Source organism: Eptesicus fuscus, chromosome 18, assembly GCF_027574615.1.
Source record: "Eptesicus fuscus isolate TK198812 chromosome 18, DD_ASM_mEF_20220401, whole genome shotgun sequence".
NCBI lineage: Eukaryota > Metazoa > Chordata > Mammalia > Chiroptera > Vespertilionidae > Eptesicus > Eptesicus fuscus.
The window spans coordinates 9,360,772-9,385,987 of NC_072490.1; the positions used below are offsets into that span (position 1 = coordinate 9,360,772).

The following is a 25,216-nucleotide window of genomic DNA, read 5'->3' on the forward strand; positions in this document are numbered from 1 at the left end:
CCAGTATTTTTTCTCACTACTTTTTATTGTTTTTCTATTGATGTTAGTGACTGTTGTGACCACTTGGAACTTGGGATGATCTGTTTCTTTTTGCCCAGGTGTTGTCTGGAGGATGGAGAAACAGGCGTGTGGCCTCGACATCAATGAATAGAGAATCCTCGAGGTCTCATGCAGTCTTCACGATTACAGTAGAGTCAATGGAGAAAAGCAGTGAGACTGTAAATATACGAACCTCCCTACTCAATATGGTGGATTTAGCAGGATCTGAAAGGCAAAGAGACACCCATGCAGAAGGGGTGAGGTTGAAGGTAAGAATGAAATTATGGTCTTCAGTTGAACTTGTGTGTGAATTCTCATAGAAATCAATACCCAGCTAAGTGTTGTGAGGGCTACAAAGGAATAAGAAGTTGTAAAAGATATAGACATTTTTGTTGTAGGACAGTAAACATACATGGGACGAGTTTGTCAGCAGCAAGGGTATTTGAATTCATTCCAGGGGGGATTATACAGTATAAGTGGCCACAGGGGTCAGAGGAAGCAGGGTGTGGCATGGACTGCTTAGAGGAAGCATGGGAAAGAAGTAGCTCATGAGTTGTGTTCTCAGAGGGGTCAGGATCTGGACAGGGAGAAAGGAACAGGGATACATGCCACACTGGGGGACATCTTAAGGGTTATTGTGGACACAAAGTGATTTGGCATTTCAGCATAGGTCAATGGATGGGTTGGGTTGGCGGTTTAAGATGGCATAGATCGTTGAGGATGAGTACCTGACCAAGTTTGCTCTCAGTTCTCCAAACACTGAGAAAAGTTTTGAGTGATTTCATGCAGAAAGCCTGTTCTATAAAAGTGTTCCGGAACTGCCAAGTTCATAAGGAGAAAGAGCAACTGTGCTGTTTCATACTTCAGGGGTTCAGGACCTAGGCCTAGGCCAAGTTTTTAGCCTTCCCTATAGATTAATTTAAAACCATTACAGTGATAAGGTGGCATTGATTGTTTTTCCTTCACATGATTTTTGTGTTTGAATACTAAAATCGCTGTGTGTGTCAAATAGGAAAAGGTTAGCGGATAGTTGAGGACATCTTTTTGCTGAAAAGTTAAGTTATCCTTAATGTTCCTGACTTGCCTTTCCATTGAAAATTGTCACCCTGCTGGGTATATTTTAATTCACAATACTAAAAAGAAACCAGTGCACCTAAACTTTTGTCCTTTTCCCTGGCGCCTTAGGAGGCAGGTAACATAAACCGATCACTGAGCTGCCTGGGCCAAGTGATTACAGCCCTTGTGGATGTGGGAAATGGGAAACAGAGACATATTTGCTACAGAGACTCCAAGCTCACCTTCTTGCTCCGGGTAAAGTACATCATTGGGCTCCTGGGCGCTTCTTTTGGTTATGCACACTATGGCTGATAGTTGGATATTGTCTCAGCGTTGGTGGTAAGAGTGTACATTTCCGTTGCTTAAAAAAGATCTTATTGTTTCTCCCTTGAAGATGTATACATTCATATCATTAAACAGGATTCCCTTGGAGGTAATGCCAGGACAGCCATAATCGCAAACGTTCATCCTGGATCCAGGTGTTTTGGGGAAACCCTATCAACGCTGAATTTTGCTCAAAGGGCCAAGCTGATTAAAAATAAGGTAAAATGCTGAGTACAATAAGGTAAATTAGAAAAATACTTATGCTTGCAGTATCTCACTTTTGTAGCTTTTTATGTCACTAGAAGCTTAACTCTAAGCAAGATTTCTACTTCGTCTTTCCTAGCCTTCTGTACTGCTCATGTAATTTGAGACCTAGATTGGGTCTTACGGTTGTTATTGTTTGCCTAGTTTTTTCTTAAGGGAAGGCAATGTTTTACCTTTGTAATTAGGATTGGAGACTGAATTTATGTACCTAAACCATGCTAGCAGACCTGTGTGTGTTGGTGGGTGGTGACAGGGATTCACCCTGAAAATAATTTGATGATGTTGACAAACCTTGTCTTTCACTTTGCTTATAACTGCAAGGATTCTCCATTTTTTCTTTTATACTAGAAGCTCCCTTCATATTCATGTACACCAGTGGTCAGAAACTCCTGTAAAGGACCAGGTGGTGAACATTTAGTCTTCCTGGACTGTGTGGGCTCTGTCCCAACTACTGACCTCTGCCTTGGTAGAGAGAAAGCAGCCATAGATAGTATGTCAGCACATGGGCCTGGCTCTGCTCCAGTTCAACTTTTCACAACAGGCAGCAGACTGTATGTGCCCTAACTCCTGGTGCAGACTGTCAAAAGACCAAGGATTCCCCTCATTTGGAGAGGTGGGAGGCCTCTTTGGTTCCAAAGGAAAGAATCGTAGTGCCTGAAATTGGCAGATTAATTTCTTCTGTCTTTTAAAGGAGAAATTGATCGTTCTTATCCCCAAAGAAAACTCCTTGAGTATTTTATCATGGTAAGAATGTTGCCTCTTTCCCTGGGTAAATCAGGAGAGTGCAGTCTTAGTCATTCATTCATTTTATTGGATTATGACCCCCTTGTGGGGTATCTGTAATATGAGGAGAAAAAGTCATGAGAGCTTCCTGACTCTAGAAGCTCTTGGGACTTATTAGAAGTTTTAAGAGTAGAGATCCACAGGAGTAATTAGAATTATGAGGTCACTGATGTAACAGTGATGTCAGAATATACAGGAGTGCCTTATAATGAGCTGGCCTTAAGAATCAGAAGCAACTAAGAATGGCTTCTTAACACATGAAACAACAAAGCCAGGAGCCTTACAGTAGTCACTCTCAATGGTAAGTCGCTGCAGAGCAGTGGCTGGGATATTTGGGACTGATTTCAGGGTGAGCTAGTCAGATCTTTTCCGTGGGGCTTTTCCCTCACTGGAGAATTGGGTCTTTCACAATTGGATTCCTTTTATCTGGTTGGTACTCAACTGTTGGTTCATGTCATCACTCTGTAGGCTTTTTCAACTTCTTGGATGTCATCTCTAAGACATTTTCTTTAAGAAAATTTCTTAAAGATTTACTTCTTTGAAAGAGCATTAAGTATGGCAGTAAACCAGAAATGGAGCTGTAACACTAACCTTCTTTTTAGGAGGAGCTGTTAGGAAATACAGGGTTGGATTCCTTTGGCGAGGGTGGTTTCTGCCAAGCTGATGGTGCTCAGGCCAGCCTTGCAGTCATCACCCCCTATAGCGTGCCGTGACAGAGGGACAGTTACAGTCATTGTGGATTTTTCTCTTTTCCATGTGGCGGGGCGGTCCGCCCAGGTCTCAGGATGAAGGCAGTGTGAGATGAACATACCCGGATCCCAGGGTTGACCCAACCCAATAGGGCCCAGGGCTAGTCAGCAGAACTGAGACCTAAGTGGGAGCAGAAGGAAGGAATGGGGAGGAGGGAAGAGGCTTTGCTGTAGGTCCGAACACAGGGAGAGGGCGCTTCCTCCCAGTACAGCACACTGGTCCGGGTAGCCTTTCAACTGTGTGCGAGGCAGAATCACTCCAAATCATACAAATATAAACACAAGACTATACAACTCCCAAATCGTTCTTTTATTTATTGATTTTAGAGGGGGAGAAACATTGATTTGTTTCTTATTTATGCTTTCATTGGTTGATTCTTATATGTGCCCTGATGGAGCATCAAACCCGCAACCTTGGTGTATTGGGAAAATACTCTAACCAACTGAGCTACCTGGCCAGGGCCTCAAAATGTTCTTTTAATGCTTTCAAAAAATTCTTGAACAGGCAGTGGTGAATGAGGACACCCAAGGCAATGTGAGCCAGCTCCAAGCTGAAGTGAAGAGGCTCAAAGAACAGCTGGCCCAGCTCACTGTAGGGCAGATACTACCAGAAAGCTTTCTGACCAGAGGTAAGATGGGCACAGTGTTCCTTATCCTGAGGAAGGAAGTCCATGTGTGGGCATTAGTGTTGGAACCCCCGATGACAGGCACAACACAATAAGGCTTCCCAAACTTTTCCACAAGTGTCTGTTTACTTCACCTACATAGGAACATGGTTCTTTGTCTGTAACCAGAGACCGATTCCATGGGTACTGAGTTCTGTGAGATATGTGGGAAGGGGGAGTGGAAGTAATTTTGAATATTAAAACTGCTAAAAAGACACTAATCAATTTCATTTTGATCCACTTCTAAGATTCGGTTATATCATATGTTATCTGTATATGTTTACTAAATTGGGTGAGAGGTTTTTCTTTCTTTTTTTTTTTTCAATGTATTTTATTAATTTTTTGCAGAGAGGAAGGGAGAGAGATAGAGTTAGAAACATCTATGAGAGAGAAACATTGATCAGCTGCCTCCTGCACACTCCCTACTGGGGATGTGCCCGCAACCAAGGTACATGCCCTTGACCAGAATCGAATTTGGGACCTTTCAGTTCACAGGCCGATGCTCTATCCACTGAGCCAAACCGGTTAGGGCAAGAGAGGTTTTTCTTCAAAGAATAGCTAATATGTGGACTGGGTTAATTTAAAATCTGTGATCTGTTGATAATAGTTTGATTCTTTTAGGTTAATTGAGAGCAGGCAGTCAAAGGCTGTTTTAGCTCATCTCTTGGTCTTAAGATGTGAGAGATAAACATTTTTTCCCTTTCCCTTTCTCACTGGATCAACTACAGAGAAAGATGAGACTGATTACATGAAGTATTTCAAAGAGGCAATGTTGTTCTTCAAGAAGTCTGAACAGGAGAAGAAGGTAGGAAACTGAATTCGTATAAAGGGGGGATGCAAGATATTTTTAGGCTTTACTATGTGGTGGGTGCCTTGCTGAGTGGAGTAAATGCCGACAGCAAATAAAAAAAGGAAGGCTGTGAAAAATCTAATTTTGCCTTTGAGATTAAATGGGAACTTAATGTTTGTTGCTTGGTTTGTGAAAATTTAGGGAAGGCGAATTATTTTTCATGTTTAACCAAATTATGAATTTCTTAAGTTTCTGGTAGAAAAAGTTACCCAGTTAGAAGACCTCACCCTCAAAAAAGAGAGATTTATTCAGTCTAATAAAATGATTGTGAAATTCCGAGAGGATCAAATAATGCGCCTGGAGAAGCTCCACAAGGAAGGGCGGGGAAGTTTTCTGCCCGAGGAGCAGGATCGTTTGCTGTCGGAATTAAGGGATGAGATTCAGACTCTGCGAGAACAAGTGAGTCATGACATTTTCAGTGTTTCTGAAGGTAAAGGAAGTCCAAGGCAAATAAAAATTGGTCACCACATTCTTGTAATAAATACAGTGGGAGGTGTTTTAAATGAATTAACCTGACAGTGTGATTGCACAATCCCCGGCCCCTTTTATCCCCCATTTTCTAAAATAATAAAACCTGAAGGGAAAAGCTCTTGACCCATCAGGCCAAGTCAAATTAGCCCCAGTGCGCACTGGTGGTTATCTGAAGCAGTAGTCTCTTTGCAGTTCAGCCTTTAAAGTTTCTTTTGTTTTTGCTTTTCTTTTTGCCTGGGAAGCATAGGTAGTTAATACAGGCACATCTTTAAAAATCAAAGATAATTGGTTTTCAGCTTTGTGTATCTTTCCAGAGGTTTTATGCATATTCAAACTAATACAGATATTTTTACTTCTTTTTTGTGCAAAATGCAGCTCAGCATGCACACTGTTCTGCACCTTGCCTTTTTCACATAGTGTATCTTGGAGGTCACTCAGTCCTGATCGGTAGTTTCGTTATTCTTTGCTTTGTGTAATGCAGGGGTCCTCAAACTTTTTAAACAGGGGGCCAGTTCACTGTCCCTCAGACCGTTGGAGGGCCGGACTATAGTTTAAAAAAAAAACTATGAACAAATTCCTATGCACACTGCACATATCTTATTTTGAAGTAAAAAAACAAAATGGCAAAAACCCCCGCATGTGGCCCGTGGGCCGTAGTTTGAGGACGCCTGGTGTAATGAATATAAGTAAGCTCCTTTGCATGAAAAATGTGCCATGATGTACACCCTATGCTTATTCCCTAGGGGCCTGGGTGAAAGTTTCAAGGGTGCAGACCTAAACCTAGAACACAGAGTTGTAGGACATGCACATATTCACTCTGTGATCACAAGTGCCACGTTGCTTTCCATGGTGGTCGCAGCAGGCTACCACCAGCAGTTCATAATGTTTTCTACCAGCTTTTCAGAAAGACTTGTTCATTAAGGACATGTTTGTACAAAATATAAGTCTGTAATCCTTTTTGTCTAATTTTTTTAAAATATATTTTTATTGATTTCAGAGAGGAAGGGAGAAGGGGGGGGAGAGAGAGAAACATCAATGGTGAGAGAATCATTGATCGGCTGCCTCCTGCATGCCCCCCAATGGGGACCAAGCCCGCAACCTGGGCATGTGCCCTTGACCGGAATGGAACCCGGAACCCCTCAGTTTGCAGGCCGACGCTCTATCCACTGAGCCAAACCAGCTAGGGCTAAGTCTGTAATCCTTCTGTGTCATACAGATAGAGCACCACCCCAGAGTTGCCAAATATGCTATGGAAAATCACTCCCTCAGGGAGGAGAACAGAAGACTGAGATTATTAGAGTCTGTGAAAAGAGCCCAAGAGGTGGATGCGCAGACCATTGCAAAGCTAGAGAAAGCTTTCCTCCAAATATCTGGCACAGAGAAAAATGACAAAAGTAAGAAGTGATTGTTGTATACATGCCTTGTTGGGGCGGGGGGCTGTTTTAAAGGGCTTTTATATTGCCTTTAGACCTGGTGTGCTAATTTCTTATATACATACTTTTTCTTTTTTATGTTAATCAAAAGTCATTTTCTATACCTTTTTCTCAAAAATCACAGAGTAGTAAATTATGTAGGCTAGTAGATATAGCAAGGAACTACCCATTATATATCTTTGTTTTTAATTTATTGATTGATTAGGGAGAGAGAGGGGGAGATAAACATCAATTTGTTCCACTTTTTTATGCATAGATTGGTCGATTCTTGTATGTGCCCTGACCAGGGATCAAACCCACAACTTTGGCATATAGGGGCAATGCTCTAACCAACAGCTACCCAGCCAGGGCAAGAGATATCTTTGTTTTGTCTATAAAAGATTGATTGGATATTACGTTTAATTTTTATGAAATAGAGCTTTCCTATTTTAACTATTTGAAATGACAAATGTTTAAGCACAATATGGATTAGTATAGAATTGAAATGTTTACTTGCCTGATTACGGTCTCTATGGTGAGAGATGTCATGTGATCAGACTCAGCACAGAATTTTGGTCCTGGTGTCATGGTTGCTGGTCATGCTTGCTAGTGTGCACTCTGTTAGTTATATGTTATTCCCACAAGTTTACTTTTATTTTTTTAAATCCTCACCCAAGGATATTTTTCCATTGATTTTAGAGAGAGTGGAAGTGAGAGGGAAAGACAGAGAAATATTGATGTGAGAGAAACACATTGATGGGTTGCTTCCTGCATGCACTCCGACCAGAGCCCTGCCCAGGGAGGAGCCTGCAACCAAGGTACATGTTCTTGACTGGAATCGAACCTGGGACCCTTTGGTCCACAGGCTGACACTCTATCCGCTGAAGGTGATTTATTTAGCACTAACTAACTTACAGGCTTGGCAGCTATTGGTACTCGTACTCTGGAATTTGGTAGGAAGGTCTGTGGTTGCTCCATTTTTAAAGTGAATATTTTTATGGTCTTTTATTATACCCTGTCTCAGTCTTTGTTTCTATTTAGGTTGAAATTGAGAACGTTTTGATTGTATCATTCTGCACTCATAAAGAAGCGTGTTTGCTCTTTTTCCAAAATGTCCTTTTCCAAGCCTTCTTCCATTCTGTTTATGACTTCATAAAAGAATAAAATTCTCGCCGAAACCGGTTTGGCTCAGTGGAGAGAGCGTCGGCCTGCGGACTCAAGGGTCCCAGGTTCGATTCCGGTCAAGGGCATGTACCTTGGTTGCGGGCACATCCCCAGTAGCGGGTGTGCAAGAGGCAGCTGATCGATGTTTCTCTCTCATCGATGTTTCTAGCTCTCTATCCCTCTCTCTTTCTCTCTGTAAAAAATTAATAAAATATATTTTTAAAAAAAAGAATAAAATTCTCAGTATTTGGGTTATGGAGAGACTAAGATTTCAGATGCAATAAAAATCAGGTTTTCTGTATTATTTCAACTACTTCTCCCTATAATGCTCTCTATTTTGTTGGCCATTTTGACCTCAGTCCATACCGTAACTTAGTACCCTTGAAAGATAATAATGGTAATTTCTGGACCCCACCATCTTCAAAACAGACACCACTGTCTAGAGAACTGTTACGTGATATTTCCCCTCTGAAACTCAGTCAACATATCCAGTCTTCTAAGAATCCCTGAAAATTAACCTTTTCTTTCTGGTTGGTGATACCAAGTTCTTTCAACTTGCTGCCTTTGCTATTTGTTTCCTTTCCTAAAATTCATTGACTGTTAACATTAGCTGCTAGTACTAATTCCTGCCAGACTCACCAGCGATGCTTCTCCCTCCAGCATTGTGCGTGTTGTGCTTCAGTCCTTGCTGGCTCTGCTCCTAAGGTGTTGTCTTAAAGCTGCCCTGTCCCATCCTGTGGCTTCTCAGCTTCTCAAAAAAACTTCTAACACTCTTTGCTACACTGTGTTGTATCTTATGTTTCCTGTTGAGTTATAGGCTCTTGTATTTTAGGGTCCACCTTCCAACCCATTTCTCATTTTTTCCTCCTTGTGCTTCAAAATGGATACATGGCAGAGAACTTAGAAAATGTATTCTACTATTTTTGTCTTTCAAAAACCAAGTTGTTTCCTTATTATCAGGTCAGCAAGGATTCTCTCCTAAAGTTGCAAAAGAGCCTTGTTCATTAGCAAACTCTGAGAAGCTAAAAGCACAACTCCTGCAAATGCAGACAGAACTGAATAATTCAAAGCAAGAGTATGAAGAATTCAAAGAACTAACGAGGTAAAGTATAAATACACATTCATGCTTACCTATTTTCATCTTTTAGTGTTGATTTGTTTTAGGGTTTGACATTGACCATTTATTTAATTGAGCATTTTACTTTAACAATTCTCATATAGCAACTAACTTGTTTTGACATGAGGGAAAAGGGCTTGTTTCTAGTTTTGTTTTTACTTGTTTTTTAAATTGAGGTATAATTGACATAAACCTCTAGCTCTTTAATAATATATTTAATGGACTAGATAATATGAATTTTTTAATTTTGAGATGAGTGCCTATTGAACTTACATAGTAAAATGTTTATTGTGCCGAAACCGGTTTGGCTCAGTGGATAGAGCGTCGGTCTGCGGACTGGAAGGTCCCGGGTTCGATTCTGGTCAAGGGCATGTACATTGGTTGCGGGCACATCCCTCCATGGGGGATGTGCAGGAGGCAGCTGGTCGATGTCTCTCTCTCATCGATGTTTCTAGCTCTCTATCCCTCTCCCTTCCTCTCTGCGAAAAATCAATAAAATATATTTAAAAAAAAAATGTTTATTGTGCCACCACATTTAAATCACTGTTGTTTTGAATGAAATCTGGATTTTTATTTTTTTTTTAAAAAATATATTTTATTGATTTTTTACAGAGAGGAAGGGAGAGGGATAGAGAGTTAGAAACATCGATGAGAGAGAGACATTGATCAGCTGCCTCCTGCACACTCCCCACTGGGGATGTGCCTGCAACCAAGGTACATGCCCTTGACTGGAATCGAACCTGGGACCCTTCAGTCCGTAGGCTGACCCTCTATCCACTGAGCCAAACCAGCCAGGGCTGAAATCTGGATTTTTAAATTTCAGATGTGTTAATATTCTTTCTAGATGCTCTTTGCATAAAAAATTCATATTATAACTGAGATTAACTTTGTTATAAAATATAAAGAATTTTTTAAAAAATAACATCACATATAGCACCATCATGGACTGTTTAGGATTTTTTTAAAATAGATTTTGCTCTTTTATTTATTTTTTAAAAGATGTTTTTATTGATTTTTAGAGAGAATGGAAGGGAGAGGGAGAGAGAAACATTGATGTGAAACAATATTGATTGGCTGCCTTCTGCATGCCCCCTACCTACTGGGGATCGAGCCACAACCTGAAAAACTGGCCATTGAACTAAGAACTTTGCATTGCACAGGATAATGACACCCAATCAACTGAGCCACTCCGGCCAGGGCTGTTTGGGCTTTTGAATTGGAGCTCTGCCGTTTACTAGTTGAACCCCTTAAATAGTAATTAATCTCTGAGCTGTTTTTCAACCTATTGGAAAATGAAGGTAATAATCTAAGAATATCTCTGATTTAAAGAGAGAACAATAAAGTTATGTGAGAGTATAAACTATAAAATACTCTACAAATGTATGACATTACTTATGACCTAAAATGCTCAATTTCATAATTATCTATTAGGAGAAGGCAGCTAGAATTAGAATCGGACCTTCAGTCTTTGCAAAAAGCGAACCTTAATCTCGAAAACCTTTTGGAAGCAACAAAAGCCTGCAAGCGGCAAGAAGTTTCTCAGCTGAATAAAATTCATGCTGAAACATTGAAGGTAGGTATTCTGAAGCAGTGCTTCAGCCTGCAATCCTGCTGTCTCACTGTGTTAGTAATGGGTCGGCACAGATTATCTCCTTGCAGGCAGGTAACCCAGTGTTCTGAGGTAGGATGAGGAAAGAATGCACCACGGAGTGACGCCTCCCTCCCAAGAAACCCCAAAACAAACAAAAAAGGAAAGTTCTTTTTTTGGGTTCCCTAACTTAATTGCTTTTTAGGGTTTTTTTGTTTGTTTTTAAATATATTTTCATCGATTTCAGAGAGGAAGGGAAAGAGAAAGAAACATCAATGATGAGAGAGAACCACTGATTGACTGCCTTCTGCATATCCCCTGCTGGGGACTGAGCCCACAACCCAGGCATGTGCCCTTGACCGGAATCGAACCTGGGACCCTTCAGTCCGCCGGCTGATGCTCTATCCACTGAGCCAAAACAGCTAGGGCACTTTTTAGGTTTTTTAGAGCATTAAATGAGATAATAAAGTGGCAGTCTGGTAGATCTTAGTAAATGGTAGCTGTTGCTATAATGTAACATGTGCTCAAGGCTTGCAGTGGAAGAATAGAAATGCTAAAGACAAAGACCACAAAGGATCAGGGGTAACAATGTGGAAAACCAGAAAAGCAGAAGTGGTTTTCCCCTTAATAACCATAGCCTTCATTAAAAAAAAAAAAAAAAAGAAAGAAAGAAAGAAAAGAAAAAAAACTGAGATCGAGGAGCAAGAAGAAAACTTGAGGGAAGCAAAAGGTTAAGAAGGTGCTGTTACTCTTGATTTTAGCTTTTTGTACCAAATTCTCTTAAAACAAAAACAATGTTCCTTATACATCCTACACTTGATAATAAATAGATGTGTATCTAATGCTGTCTTTAGCAGTGATGCTTTTTGTGTCGTTTCATAAGAAACTGCTTTTAAAAGTTATATTATTTGTTTGTTTGAATAGGTAATTCACATGACTGGAATTTTTAAAGGTACAAAGGGTATACAGGGATGAGTCTCTGTCTGCTGTCCTTCCTCTACAAATGTATGACATTACTTATTACCTAAGACCCTCTTTGGAGGCAATCAGTGTCACCAGGTCTTTGCTTTTTGTTTTCTTTCTTTTTCATATTTTATACAAGCAGCATATAACACACATCATTCTACTTTGATTTTTTTTTTAGCATAATGATATTTTAGGATTTGTCCCATATCTGAAGGGGACAAAATAATTTTCCTTTTTGTTTTTGTTTGTTTTGGCAGCTGCAACAAGCATTTATGTATTGATACATTATGATTTATTTAATCTGGGAAATGCTATTTTTTCTTATAAAGGTCAAATTTTTTTCTTTGCTTTTTAAAAATTGTGGCCTTTAAAATCTGTGTAGGAAGTTATTTTAAAATACTTGCAGAATATTGCCAGATGTTTATAATTTGTGTCAGTAGCCCCTTAGCACAGTGCACTGACAGAGCGCGAAGCATTGACACTCCAGTCTGGCTTCTTCCATCTATAGCTGAGCAGATAGGGAGGTGGGGGTTAAAAGCTTTGCCAAGAGTAGCATAGCAATTCAGATCTTTTGTTGTTTGTTTTTAGTTCATTTTTAATTATATCGGTACTTTATGAATAGGTTGTTCTTGCTTAAAGTAAATATATATCTATGCAAATTTAGGTTAAAATTCCTACTGAGCACCACCACCAATTTGGGTCTAATCTAGTCCTTCACTCCCCATCCCCAGGGGTAATTTGTTAATCAGTTTGGGAATCCTTTTTCTTAACAGTTTTGTATAGTAAATATACATGCTCTGAGAAAGATATGTAGAGTTATCTTATAGATTTTTGTTGTGCTTTGCATTTAAAAGTAAATGGATTATTCTACATATGTTATTCTGCAGTGGGCTTTTTTTTTTTTTTTCCTCAGGGATATGACTTGGGACTTTCCATGTTAACTAGTACCTAGGACTTTACCTTATTTTAAACCTAGGCTTCCATGTTTTGGGTGACCCCTGGCTTATTTAGGTGGTTTGAGTGCAAGCATTCTCTGGGCGGGGCTGTGAGGGAGAAGTCCCAGCCCTGGAGTCAATCCTGCTGAAGTGCCCCCTCCAGCACCGCGCCCTGTGCCTTCCCAGGAAGTTGGGGAGCTCGCATTGCCCTGCATAGGACCCTGGAATGGGCACTGTCAGCTCTTTAATGGTTGACAGTCTGGTGGGTGAAAAATGGTATCTAGTTAAGGTTTTAATTTTCATTCTGGTGGGGTCACACATCTTCCCTTGTTCATTGTCCGTTTGTCTACTCTTTTCTATGAAAAAAAGAGCCCATTTTCCTACTACTTGATTTGTGGGAGTTTTTTTTTTTTTTAATATATTTTTATTGATATAGAGGAAGGGAGTGGGAGAGAGAGATAGAAACATCAATGATGAGAATCATTGATTGGCTGCCTCTTGCACGACTCCTACTAGGTATTGAGCCTGCAACCTGGGCATGTGTCTTTGACCGGAATCGAACCTGGGACCTTTCAGTCCGCAGGCTGACGCTCTATCCACTGATCCAAACCGGCTAGGGCTGCTATTTTATTTTTGAGTGGTATGGCATAGGGATTTAACTTGTTTAATAGTCTATATTTTTTTCACTAATTTGAACTTTACACATATAAATCATTCTATTTCCTAACTTTGTGTTTTTTTCCAATGTTCTATTTGACTTTGTATGCTAATAATACACTTTTTAAACAACCATACCCTTATAATGTATTTTTATATTGGCCAGGTAAGTCTTCCCAATTTGTTCTCTTTTGGTCTTCCTACACATTTATTCTTTGTATAAAGTTTGGAATCCGCCTATTAAGTTTCATTTTTCTAAATCTTATTAGAATTTTGCTTAAGTCTGCATTAAATTGATAGATTATTTGTGTCTACTTGGGCATTTCTGTGCGAACTGCTGCTGTAGAGCCTAAGACCATCGGAAAACACAGATATTTACATTACGATTCATTAACAGTAGCAAAATTACAGTTATGAAGTAGCAACGAAAATAATTTTATGGTTAGGGGTCACCACAACATGAGGAACTGTATTAAAGGGTCGCAGCATTAGAAAGGTTGAGAACCACTGCTCTAAGGGGTCCTTTTTTTTTCCTTTCATGAATAGAATTTCAAATTTATCTTCTCTGTTTACACAATTATTGTTTTCATATGTGCTGATGTTCTTTTCCATAATCACTTTTTGCTGCAGATTATAACTACACCAACCAAGGTTTATCAAATTTGGCCTCGACCAGGATCAAAATTAAGCCCTGAAACAGGGAGCTTGGGGTCTCCGTACACTCAGAATTCTAGCAAATTAGATAATGATATCTTAAATGAGCCAGTTCCACCTGAGGTGAATGAACAAGCTTTTGAAGCCATTTCTGAAGAGCTTAGGATGGTGCAGGTAATGTTTAGTTTCAGAAAAAATAAATAATGAGACATTCATTTAAATAATTTCCTTTATCATTTTAACTATAATTTTCAATGTTCAAAATTGTTTACTACATTCTTAAGTATGGGTGTGTAAACCAGACTGTTATTCTTTTAATTCACTGCAATGTTTAGCAAGTGACCTAATCCTACTTATTGAAAACCTCTTGGAAATGTGCCAGAACTTTCTCAAATGAGTTAGACATGTCTACAGTAATGATTTTTCATACTCATATTTGACAAAATAAACTTCATAATGAAAGCCATCAAAAGACATGTTCTAGTGTGTCCCTGAAGTCACAATCACTTCTGAGCCTTCCCAATACTCTGAGCCAATAAATTAACTTTCAGTTTGTTCAGCTAGTTGGAGTTGGATTTACAGCATGTGCACTGCAAGGATCCCTGGGTTCCAGGCCAATCATAACAAAACAACTCTACCTGACATTTTAACTATAATTTTCAATGTTCAAAACTGTACTACCTTCTTAAGAATGGGCTAGAAACCAGACTCTTCTTAACTCTTTTAATTCACTGCAATATTTAGAAACCAGACTGTTCTTATTCTTTTAATTCACTGCAGTGTTTAGCAAGTCATTTTCCAATGTCTTGTGGCTTTGGTTCTCTTATATGTAAAGAGCCCAGTTTGCCACTAGATTCAGATTCCAGACTGCTTTGTTTATATGGCACAGTGCTGTATCTGCTAAAGAAAGTTAAAATAGTTGAAAGAATCATATTTTAGATGACATTTTAGACCACTTTTGATATATTTGAAATAACATAAATTGGTTTATCTCAGAATTCTGGTGATTTCATTATGTTTTTAAGTTTTTCTACTGTCTAGTAAAACTTAGAGTGAGCCAGACCACCCCAAGCCCTTTCCTGGCATGGAGACCTTTCTGGTGAAGTCACTATACGTAGCCCCAAGAAATCTCAGAAATCTCAAGCTGGCTCTGTGGCTTGATCCACAATTTTAATTTTTAACCACTTCTTTTCCTATGTGTTTCAAATTATCTACTTTGGCGGACCACAAGTGTAATTTTGAACTTGTCTCTTTTGATGGCTTTCATTATGAAATTTATTTTGTCAAATATGAGTATGAAAAATCATTACTGTAGTGTTTTGAAATTGTTTTCTGGTTCCAAACGGGCCTTTGATACCTTTGTCCATATAAGGTTTTGAATTTTGTTTTTTAATACAGAAGAAATGGTGGAATGTCTAAGATTTTCATTAAAAGACTCTTTGACAACTGAAGTTTCTGTGTTGCAGGAACAAATGAGTACCCTACAGGTCAAGTTGGATGAAGAAGAGCATAAAAACCTGAAGCTTCAGCAGCGCATTGACAAACTGGAGCATCATTCTACACAAATGCAGGAGGTGAGCCGAGAGCACGGCCTCAGAAATGTGGGAATCAGAGTCTCACAGGAAGAATAGGACTTCGCAAAGCCCCAGTCAAGACTGATTTGAGTTATTTCCTCTACTTTGTTCCTTTGCATATGGCTTTGATAAGGAGACACGCGAGTGCGCGTGCACACACACACACACACACACACACACACACACACAGCTCTGGCCCTCTTCGTCTGCAGTGCACCTGGATCCCTTTCTGTTTGCCCAGTGGGATGACGGTTCAGGTGCCTGCAGGGATCCTTCCCTTTGTTGGGCATCCTCACTGTAGTTGAAGGGAACAAGCCAATTTTCTTCTGGTCAGAGACTTTAAAACAATTTAAAAACAAAAACAAGGTAATGGTTTGGAGTATGTCTCATCATGCCAGTATGCCTTTTCCAGTAAATTGATCTCTTTCCCTCAGCTTTTCTCATCAGAGAGAATGGATTGGACCAAACAGCAGCAAGAGCATCTCTCACAATTGAGTGTCCTTGAAAAGCAGCTTCGGGACACTCAAACTAAGAATGACTGTAAGTGTGAACAGCTGGGAGCTTTCTAATCTGAATGCTGGAACTCAGCATCTTTCTACTCATATGATATATCTTTTTTAAAATATATTTTTATTGATTTCAGAGAGAGAGGTAGAAACATTAATGATGAGAGAGAGTTATTGATCGGCTGCCTCCTGCACACCCCACACTTGGGATCAAGCCTGCAACTCTGGCATGTGCCCTGACCTGAATTGAATCCTGATATCCTCGTTCCTGTGTTGATACTCAATCTCTGAGCCATGCTGGCCGGCCGGGCTTTTTAAAGTTTTAATGCTGATTTGAAAATGAATTGTCTTGAATTTATAAGATGAATAATGTTTTTTATTAACCATTTATTTATTTTTTCACTTATGAATGTGAACAATGTTTTAATAGTGATGAAATAAAGCATAAATTATATGTTGGCATATATTCACAGATGTGGGAGTATCATTTGATTCCCAGTTTGTTTGTTGTTTTCAGTTTACGTCTCCTTTCATTAAAGTATTTGCAGTATTTTGTAATAATGCTCAAACAAAAACAGCCATTCAGTTTTTTTATCTAAGAAGTTACCTAATTTTGCTTCCAATTGCAGTTCCCTTAGAAGACCAGACATGTCTAACTCATTTGAGAAAGTTCTGGCATATTTACAAGAGGTTTTTCAATAAAAGTAGGATTAGATCACTTAAAATATGTTTAAATATCTTGATTTTTTTTCCTTATAATATAAAGAATTTTGATGCACATTTTAAATGTCAAAAATAAGTGATTTACAAGTCAGGGACAGACAGATGTTAATTCTTCCTTTTTTGGTAGAAATATACCAAAAACCATAAACAAAGGAGAGGGTGAAAATAGAAACTTTTTCTAGGTATCTACCACTTACTAGTAGCTGTTCAACATCAACTTTTTTTTACTGATTGTGTGAAGCTAACTATTACATTTGCCTACTTTGTAAAAAATTATGTGTAGAGAGGCCTATTGAGGATTTATTTTGTTTGTCTTTTAGTTTTGAAAAGTGAGGTCCATGACCTGCGAGTAGTGCTTCATTCAGCAGACAAGGAGCTGTCTTCGGTGAAGTTGGAGTACAATTCATTCAAGGAGAGTCAGGAGCAAGAACTCAGCAGCCTTTCTGAAAAACACGTGCATATCCAGCTTCAACTAGACAATGTCAGGTAGAGTTGTTTTGTTATGATTGGCCTGGAACCCAGGGATCCTTGCTGTGCACATGCTGTAAATCCAACTCAAACTAATTGAACAAACTAAAAGTTAATTTATTGGCTCAGAGTATTGGGAAGGCTCAGAGTGGTTGTGACTTCAGGGACACACTAGAACGTGTCTCACACAGTGTTGTCAGTGTGCATCTTTCTCTCTGTCTCTTCTGCTCTCGGTCTCTCCCTCTCCAGTCCCTGCTCTGCTTCCCTCTGTGTTGCTCTCATTCTGTCCTGTTGAGGGCCTTCCTCTGTGTGACCGGGAACAGATGGCCTCACTGCTCCACATTCTGTCTCCTACATTAACAACTCCTGTGAGGGAACCCTCTGTCCCAGCCACCATATGTACATCCCAGGGAGAATTGGAATTGGTCTTGCTTGAGTCATCTGCTTACCTTTGGACCAGTTCGGTCTAATTAGCATATTATACTTTTATTATTATAGATTCTGTATTAAAAATATCAAGTTCTTCCTTGCTTTTTTAACTGGACATAAATTAGTTGTTCCCAATGCCTCAGGTTTGACATTGAGTATATCACTCACTGGGCTGCTTATACTTGCTCGTGGCACCCTCCCTGCATGAAATAGCACAACACCACTATGTGTTTCTTGAATTATTTTGCCTCCTTTATTATACAGTTTGTATTGTAAATACATATGTTCCCTCTCCCTACCATCTATTGTCGATACACCTATCTTTAGCAACTGATTTTTACCACTTTGCAGTTTGCTGCTTCTGCTCTGCTTTCAGTTAGTAAAGCAGATAGATCCTTGTCTAATAACCTGTAGGTAAAAGCAGGGACATCTGTTTTGGGTGGCCCGTGAGTCAAGTTCATTGTTGACCTCTACTTGGCTGAGCTCTGGATGTTTGGGTGTGTTCCCAGTATGTCGGGGAGCAGAACCAGAGGATGAAAACCTAAAAAGTAATCCTATTAATAAAAGGCTAATATGCACATTGTCCCCTCAACCGGGAGTTTGACCAGGGGGTGGGGCCAGGACCGGCTGGCCAACCGCCTGCAGCCTCTCCCCCAGGCCAGCCCAGCCCGATGGGCCCGATCTGGGTGGGCCGGCTGGACCCCACCTGTGCACGAATTTGTGCATTGGGCCTCTAGTAAATAATAGTCATGTGAATGAAAAGATAGTTCTCTCCCAAGGAGTTTACACTCTTGCTTAGATTGAAGCCACGTTTGCCATCTTGAAAAATCTTTGTAGAGTTTGGAGTCTATGTGATGAATGGATAGAGTGGAACTATCAACAAAATTAAATTAATGGCCAGTCCCTAGGTTCTTATAAGGGTTAGGTCTGGACCTCCTAAATGAGGAAGAAGGTGGCTCCAGGCTAATACGCCCACTCTCTTTTCCATCACTGTGCTGTGGTTGAGTCTGTCTGGCGTTTGTGCATCATGGATATTTTACATACGTCTTTGAGCTTTACACCAGTTGAGGCTTCTGTAAATTGGGAATGGTCTATAGCTGGGATAAGTAGAACTGCAGATACTCTGACTGAACGATTAATTTGTATTTACCATTGTAAAAATGTTTTCCTGATAAAGATTAGAGAATGAAAAGCTTCTTGAGAGCAAAGCCTGCCTGCAGGATTCCTATGAAAACTTACAAGAAGTAATGAAGTTTGAAATTGACCAACTTTCAAAAAACCTCCAAAACTGCAAAAAAGAAAATGAGACTCTGAAATCTGATATGAATGTAAGTGAAGGGTATTGATGATTCCTAACTTTGTCCTGGGCATGTGACTGCTGACTGGAGCTCAGGGCAAGCACTGTGTAAACCTCTTCCTAACTCCTGGGCAGCCGGGCCCGTGGGGCCTGCCACAGAAGGCACTCGATGTGTTTGTTGACTACACATGGCTAGTAACAGTTACTTAAATCTAATGTCACGTTGTCTTTTAGAATTTGATGGAGCTTTTTGAGACAGAAAAAGAACGCAATAACAAATTATTATTACAATTTGAAGAAGATAAAGAAAACAGTTCTAAGTGAGTGCTATTTATATTTTCAATTATTTAACTAGAATGTCATTTACTACCATATTCTTTATCCTGTTTTTCTTAATTGCAAATGCCCTGTATTTTTTCTAAAGCATTCCCAAAATGAATATCATGTTTTTGTATGAATGTCTATGTAGAGAAACTTAATTTTTAAAACATTCAATACTTTTAAATGAATAGTAGTGATCAGAACTTGGGGCTTTCTGTAAATAAATCACAGTATTTATTATTGGAAGGTGGGGATTGATTTTTATTTCTGTATGTACTATTACTTTTCTCGTTGCTCTTTTTTTCTCCTGGTGCTTTAATATGAATGCTACTGTCTTTCTTCCCTTTCTCTCCAAGTTCTTTTCTTTGATGATCTCTGTCAGTCTCTTGGCCTCAGCCAACCCGATAATTATTACTCTAATGAGAAGAATCTGTATTTGTTTATTCAGCAGCTGCTTACAGAATTCTTACTATGAGACAGAGTCTCTTCTAGGCCCTGCTATACAGTGATGAAAACATCTAGTGGATCCACACATCTGGTTGGGAAACAGACAGTTAACATTTAGTCATTCATTCACACATTTAGTGATATCCACAAGCCAGTCTCTATTCTGGCAAACGCCAGAACATGCAAAGATAAGACAGAATAAAATGTCCCCATCCTCATGAATTTTATATTCTAGTGCAGAGAGTTGGGTAATAAACAGATACTAGATGTTATATGTTATGTTTGGGGGTCTCAAAGTACTTCGAAGAAAAATAAACTGTTGTAGTGTAAAAATGTGTTTTCATTCAATAATTGTTGAAGAGATGGGTTCAAATTTCTGATTTGTACTGGAATACAACGCCTAACACCAAGTTTATGCCTAATAACGTTTAGTTGCATTGCAGTGAATCTCCTGTACAAATAGACTCAGTTCCTGTGTTCGCTGAGTGAAGTCATTAGTAAAAGAACTCTTCTCTTCCAGAGAAATCTTAGATGTTCTTGAGGCTGTGCGTCAGGAGAAACAGAAAGAGATGGTCAAGTGTGAGCAGCAGGTAAGTATCTTGACTCTGACTCTAAAATTGGAGCTTTGTCATTTTTCCTGATGTCGAAAGAGGTTTATTATAACAAGTGTCTTGGCTTTCCTATGTTGAAAATTGGTAATAAAAAGATGGAGTGTTTGGTTGTATTATTTCTCAACTCTATTTTTCTAACTCCCAGATGGCCATTATAATCTTTTAGTGGCCTCCTGATAGAGACCACAAAATCATTGTCTTTTAACCCAAGTTATTGTTTTTCAAGTAATACTCCTGTACACTATATAATACGAAAAGCAGGTTTTAAGTTTTAAAAATTTTTTGTTTTATCAGTGATTTTATAGAGAAAGGAAGAGGGAAACATTGATTTGTTGTCCACTTATTTATGCATACATTGGTTGATTCTTACATGTGCCCTGACTGAGGATCGAACCCGTAACCTTGGCGTATTGGGACAGTGCTCTATCCAACTGAGTTACCTGGCCAGGGCTTCAACTTTTAAAAAATATATGTTTAGTTAACTGTGTGATTTAATTCTTTTTCTAAAAAGATTTATTTTTCCCCCATAGATGGCAAAAGTACAGAAACTGGAAGAGAGTTTATGTGCTACTGAGAAAATCATCAGTTCTCTGGAGAAGTCTAGAGATGCTGACAAGGTGGGAGGCGGTTGAAGCTACATCCTCTGTATTTTCTTCATAAATGTTGCTTTAACCTTCCAGTCTCCTGCTGTCAAGGTGACTGGTAGCTAGCATTTCTGTATGCACCTGTGCCTTGTGCATCTTCCATGGTTACTAGAGAATGAGATCTTTTATTTAAGTTAATTTTCCACATAGCTTCAAGTGCAAACTGTTCTATTTCTCTTGATGGCAGTTTCTAAAACACATCCTGTCCCTTTTAACTGTTAGCGTGGCCCTTTTTGACCAGGAGTCCATGATACAAATTCTGAAATCCCCGTAATAAACATAATATGTATGTCCAAGTATAAAATTAGTTATAAATTCCTTGTATGTCTACTGTTACTCATTCATAAAACCAAAACAAGCGAGTAAATAAAATGGTATGAAACCCATTATAGTATACATTGAGAACATTAGTAATGTCATGTGACATATATTCTCAAATGAAACTGACTTCTGTTGTCATTAGGAAATATAAACAACCTGTCATTTAAAAATGACCTCCTTAATGTCACTGGGTGTGAAGATACTGTTTCTGTCCTCGTCAGGAAGTTGTCACTGACCTCATGAGCCAGATCCAGGAGCTGAGGACGTCAGTTCGTGAGAAAACAGAAACCATAGACAGCCTGAAGCAAGAGCTGAAGGACATCAATGTAAGTTCTGTTGCCAGCAATGGATTAATTTGAGCATGAGACTCACTGCATAGATTCCTCAGGAGGTTAACAGATGCTCGCTCCACCAGGAAAGAGATTCTGCGCTCACATAGATTTGGAAACACTGGTTACAGCTCAACAGGATCTGCTTTTGCAGAACTGGCAGAGCCTTTAAATGCTCGTGTGCAGTGTGAGTGTATCTAACTTAAACAGTGGTGCTTGCTCCTTCCCTTAGGTCAAGGTGAGGGTTTTGGTCAATGTTCCCCCCTCCTCTGCCCCACATGGAGCTTGCTGCCCTCCACCTTTATTTCTGACGCCGACTCCTGATAATGATGCAAAACCAGATGTTTTTTCACTAATACCTGTGGGACTTTTCCACTCCTTTTTGCCATTCATGAGTTTATTCTTCCATTCCTTAATTCAGCAGGTATTGGTTGAATTAATTGTGTTAATCTGGTCATCACCTTTGAACTCGGACTCATTCTTAAGTTATTTTAATCTAAAAATACAAATCATAAAGCAGACAGCTCTTATATCATAACCTTCTTTTCTGCAGTGTAAATACAACTCTGCTTTGGTTGACAAAGAAGATAGCACAGTGTTGATTAAGAGACAGGAAGGGGAGATTCTGGATCTGAAAGAAACCCTGAGGCTGAGAATAATCTCTGAAGATATAGAGGTAATGTTAACACATCATGACCTTTTTTTCTTTATTATTTGTCAATATGTATATGTGTATATGGAGGTTATTAGTAGAATAAATAGGGGATATTTTTAAAATGAGTAAGACATAATTAGAGTCATTTTCCTCAGGATAGTTAGGCATTAAGAGATAAGAGTAACATTTTTATATTTTATCTAGTTGATTTATTTTCATTCATTTGTGCTAACAACATAATAAGTTCTTCTAACTGACCCTGGGCGTGAGGGTGAGGGAGAGTAGAGTACAGTTAAATTTTAATTGGGTACCTATATAAATTTACTGTAATATTGATCTCTAGGCCTGTTCACTAATATTAACTGCTTGGTTTGTCTTGGAATGGATTACCACACAAGCAAAAAAAAAAAAAAAAAAAGTTCTTACTTAAAACTCTCTTAACCTTTTAAAAATCGCACATAGTAATGATTTGCAAATCCTTATTGGAGAACCACAATTAAGAAATTCTGCTTTTGTGGGGATTTTCTCCGAACAGAGGGATATGCTCTGCGAAGACCTGGCTCATGCTACTGAGCAGCTGAACATGCTCACCGAGGCCTCGAAGAAGCACTCGGCGCTCCTGCAGTCCGCCCAGGAGGAGCTGACCAGGAAGGAGGCCCGGATCCAGGAGCTTCAACACGAGGTGACTGCAGGGGAAGGTGCCGCTCCAGATGGGGCCAGGGGGAGGCCCCGCGTGTTGTTGAGGTCCCTTCCTTGGCTAACGGGGCGCTGAGGTGGTTAGCGGCTGCTCTGTGGGTTCAGACTTGCTTGGCTGTCTTCCTGCCTACCCTCAACCCTTGACACGTGCCAGCAAGTTCTAGCCGCTGTGTAAGGTTATGGCTGATTGTCATCTTCTTTTGGGCTGCTGCTGTTTTATATTTTGTATTTTTCCTCAAATGATTCTTTGATCATTTTTGAAGCCTAAAAACATAGTGTTGTTGTTTTTTAAGTGTAACTAAATTTATGAGAGAAAGGGAGATGAGAGCATTGTAGTAGCAACTAAGATATACAGACACACAAATGGCAGCCCCAGATTTTACAACTTATCATTTTAAAAATTGCTGTGTTGTGTGTGTTTTTTTAATATATTACTGCTTTTCAAATTATTAATCAACCCCCCCCCAAAAAAAAAAAATGTAAAAAGCCTATTTCCCACATACCTTGGGGAGATTGGCTGTTCTCATTGGACATTGGGTCCCATTATTTTCTAACTTGTAACCTTATACCTGTTGATTTTCCCAGTTAAACCTAAAGAAAGAGGAAGTAGAACAGAAGAAGAATGAATATAACTTCAAAATGAGGCAACTAGAACATGTGATGGACTCTGCTGCCGAGTATCCCCAGGTACTTGTCAGAAAAAGTGCATTTCAGGAGGAACAAAGTTTTGTGAGTGATTCAAGTTTGGAAGTTACTGAGACCACAGCTTTGTCTTTATAGCAAAAGATGTTCACTAAAACCTTTTCTGCTTTTTACTTGATAAAAGGGTATCACTGTTTTACATGTTTTAGTTAGACAAGATTTAGAATAACAAGCTAACTAGCCTATTTTTTACATGCCTGGCATGTACATTTAACATGAAATCTTTATAACACCACTTAACCAGGTGTTTGGATGAAATTTCATTTTGTTTTAGAGTCCTAAAACACCACCTCATTTTCAAACACATTTGGCAAAACTCCTGGAAACACAAGAACAAGAGATAGAAGATGGACGAGCCTCTAAGATTTCTTTGCAACACCTTGTAACAAAGCTAGATGAAGACAGAGAAATCAAAAATGCTGAAATCCTCAGAATGAAGGTAACTGGGTAATTGTTTCCGTTAGCTTTGATGTTTTTAAATAAATAGTGTCTTTCATGGTTCCTGAGAATACAAAATTCAGAGGCACAGAACTGAGGGTCAGCAGAATAGTCTTCCTCTCACCCGACTCCAAGCTGCTCGTCTGCTGTTCTGGAGGCTCCCCATGTAGCTGGTTCCTTACTGATTTTTGGGAGCTTTTTGTGCGGCTGTAACCATGTCTGAGCATTGTCTCCCTGCCCTTTGGTTTTAATACGATGGTGGTATCTCACAGGCTGCACCAACTACTCATCACAGTCTGTCTGACTTTAGATTTTTGCCATTTTGATGGCTAAAGCATGTTATCTCGTTGTAGTTTTAAGTTTGTATTTTTTTTAAAATATATTTTTATTGATTTTTTACAGAGAGGAAGGGAGAGGGAGAGAGAGTTAGAAACATCGATGAGAGAGAAACATCGATCAGCTGCCTCCTGCACGCCCCACACTGGGGATGTGCCCACAACCAAGGTACATGCCCTTGACTGGAATCGAACCTGGGACCCTTCAGTCCGCAGCCGACGCTCTATCCACTGAGCCAAACCGGCCAGGGCACCTTTTGTTTTTCTGTTTCTGTTATTTCTGTCCTACCATTTTTCTATTGTTGAGCTTTTTCTTATTGATTTGGGGGCATTCTTTATGTATTATAGAGATAGCTTTTGTCTATGATAGTTGAAACGCCTTTTCTCCTTTTTTTTTTTTTTTTTTTAGTATGTTTATTAAAGCTGGGGACAGTGAAACAAGGAGGGGCTTCAGATAGAAGAAGCAGCAGGAGAGAGTGTAGGTGGGGCTGCTGTAGCTCACTGGAGAGTCAGAGGAAGGGGGGCCTTAGGGACAGGTTCAGGGGGTTAGTTGGGGATGAGTGTCCCTGTCCCATTGCTCCCCTGGTTTCAAGTCTGTGGTCCCTTAGAGTTTAGGAGATGCATCCCAGTGGGGGAAAGGCGTGGGTGTGCTCCTCGGATGGAGAGTGTGCCATTCTTTCAAATTTCCTTCTAGTGTTTTTCACCCAGGCACTTGGGGGTATAGTGTTTGTGTGTCGCATTGAGGGGTGGGAGGTGTGAAGGAATGAATGCCTGGGGAGATGATATGTAGGAGGAGGAGGAGGAGGGGAAAGGAGGATGCTGCACTCCAGCACTTAGCCTGGAAGGTCATTGCTCTACAGGAAGTTTTTGTTTAGGGACAAAGTAAAGTATATGGAGACGGTATGGCTCTTAAGCTTTGTTTCTCATGGAGGGGTCATTCCTGGCCTCAGTAAGCTGCTATCTCAGGAATGTGACTGTTACCCAGATTCACATGACCTTGGTACTCTGAAGAAATTGGGTCAGGTT

At 39.6% G+C, this 25,216-nt stretch overlaps 1 protein-coding gene across 1 annotated transcript in view; it reads left to right on the plus strand.

The window, feature by feature from the left end:
* The window catches only part of KIF15 (kinesin family member 15), a 48,614-nt gene that overhangs the window by 13,491 nt on the left and 9,907 nt on the right, over window positions 1-25,216 (plus strand). The window contains exons 8-29 of the mRNA XM_054708136.1: window positions 99-308; window positions 1,225-1,350; window positions 1,516-1,638; window positions 3,721-3,844; window positions 4,609-4,685; window positions 4,920-5,129; window positions 6,418-6,595; window positions 8,738-8,879; window positions 10,326-10,467; window positions 13,671-13,868; window positions 15,161-15,268; window positions 15,703-15,808; window positions 16,818-16,983; window positions 18,572-18,722; window positions 18,926-19,011; window positions 19,980-20,049; window positions 20,601-20,687; window positions 21,257-21,361; window positions 21,918-22,040; window positions 22,555-22,701; window positions 23,301-23,402; window positions 23,692-23,856. Coding sequence (XP_054564111.1) covers window positions 99-308; window positions 1,225-1,350; window positions 1,516-1,638; window positions 3,721-3,844; window positions 4,609-4,685; window positions 4,920-5,129; window positions 6,418-6,595; window positions 8,738-8,879; window positions 10,326-10,467; window positions 13,671-13,868; window positions 15,161-15,268; window positions 15,703-15,808; window positions 16,818-16,983; window positions 18,572-18,722; window positions 18,926-19,011; window positions 19,980-20,049; window positions 20,601-20,687; window positions 21,257-21,361; window positions 21,918-22,040; window positions 22,555-22,701; window positions 23,301-23,402; window positions 23,692-23,856 — 2,946 coding nt within the window. The remainder of the gene's footprint in view (window positions 1-98; window positions 309-1,224; window positions 1,351-1,515; window positions 1,639-3,720; window positions 3,845-4,608; window positions 4,686-4,919; window positions 5,130-6,417; window positions 6,596-8,737; window positions 8,880-10,325; window positions 10,468-13,670; window positions 13,869-15,160; window positions 15,269-15,702; window positions 15,809-16,817; window positions 16,984-18,571; window positions 18,723-18,925; window positions 19,012-19,979; window positions 20,050-20,600; window positions 20,688-21,256; window positions 21,362-21,917; window positions 22,041-22,554; window positions 22,702-23,300; window positions 23,403-23,691; window positions 23,857-25,216) is intronic.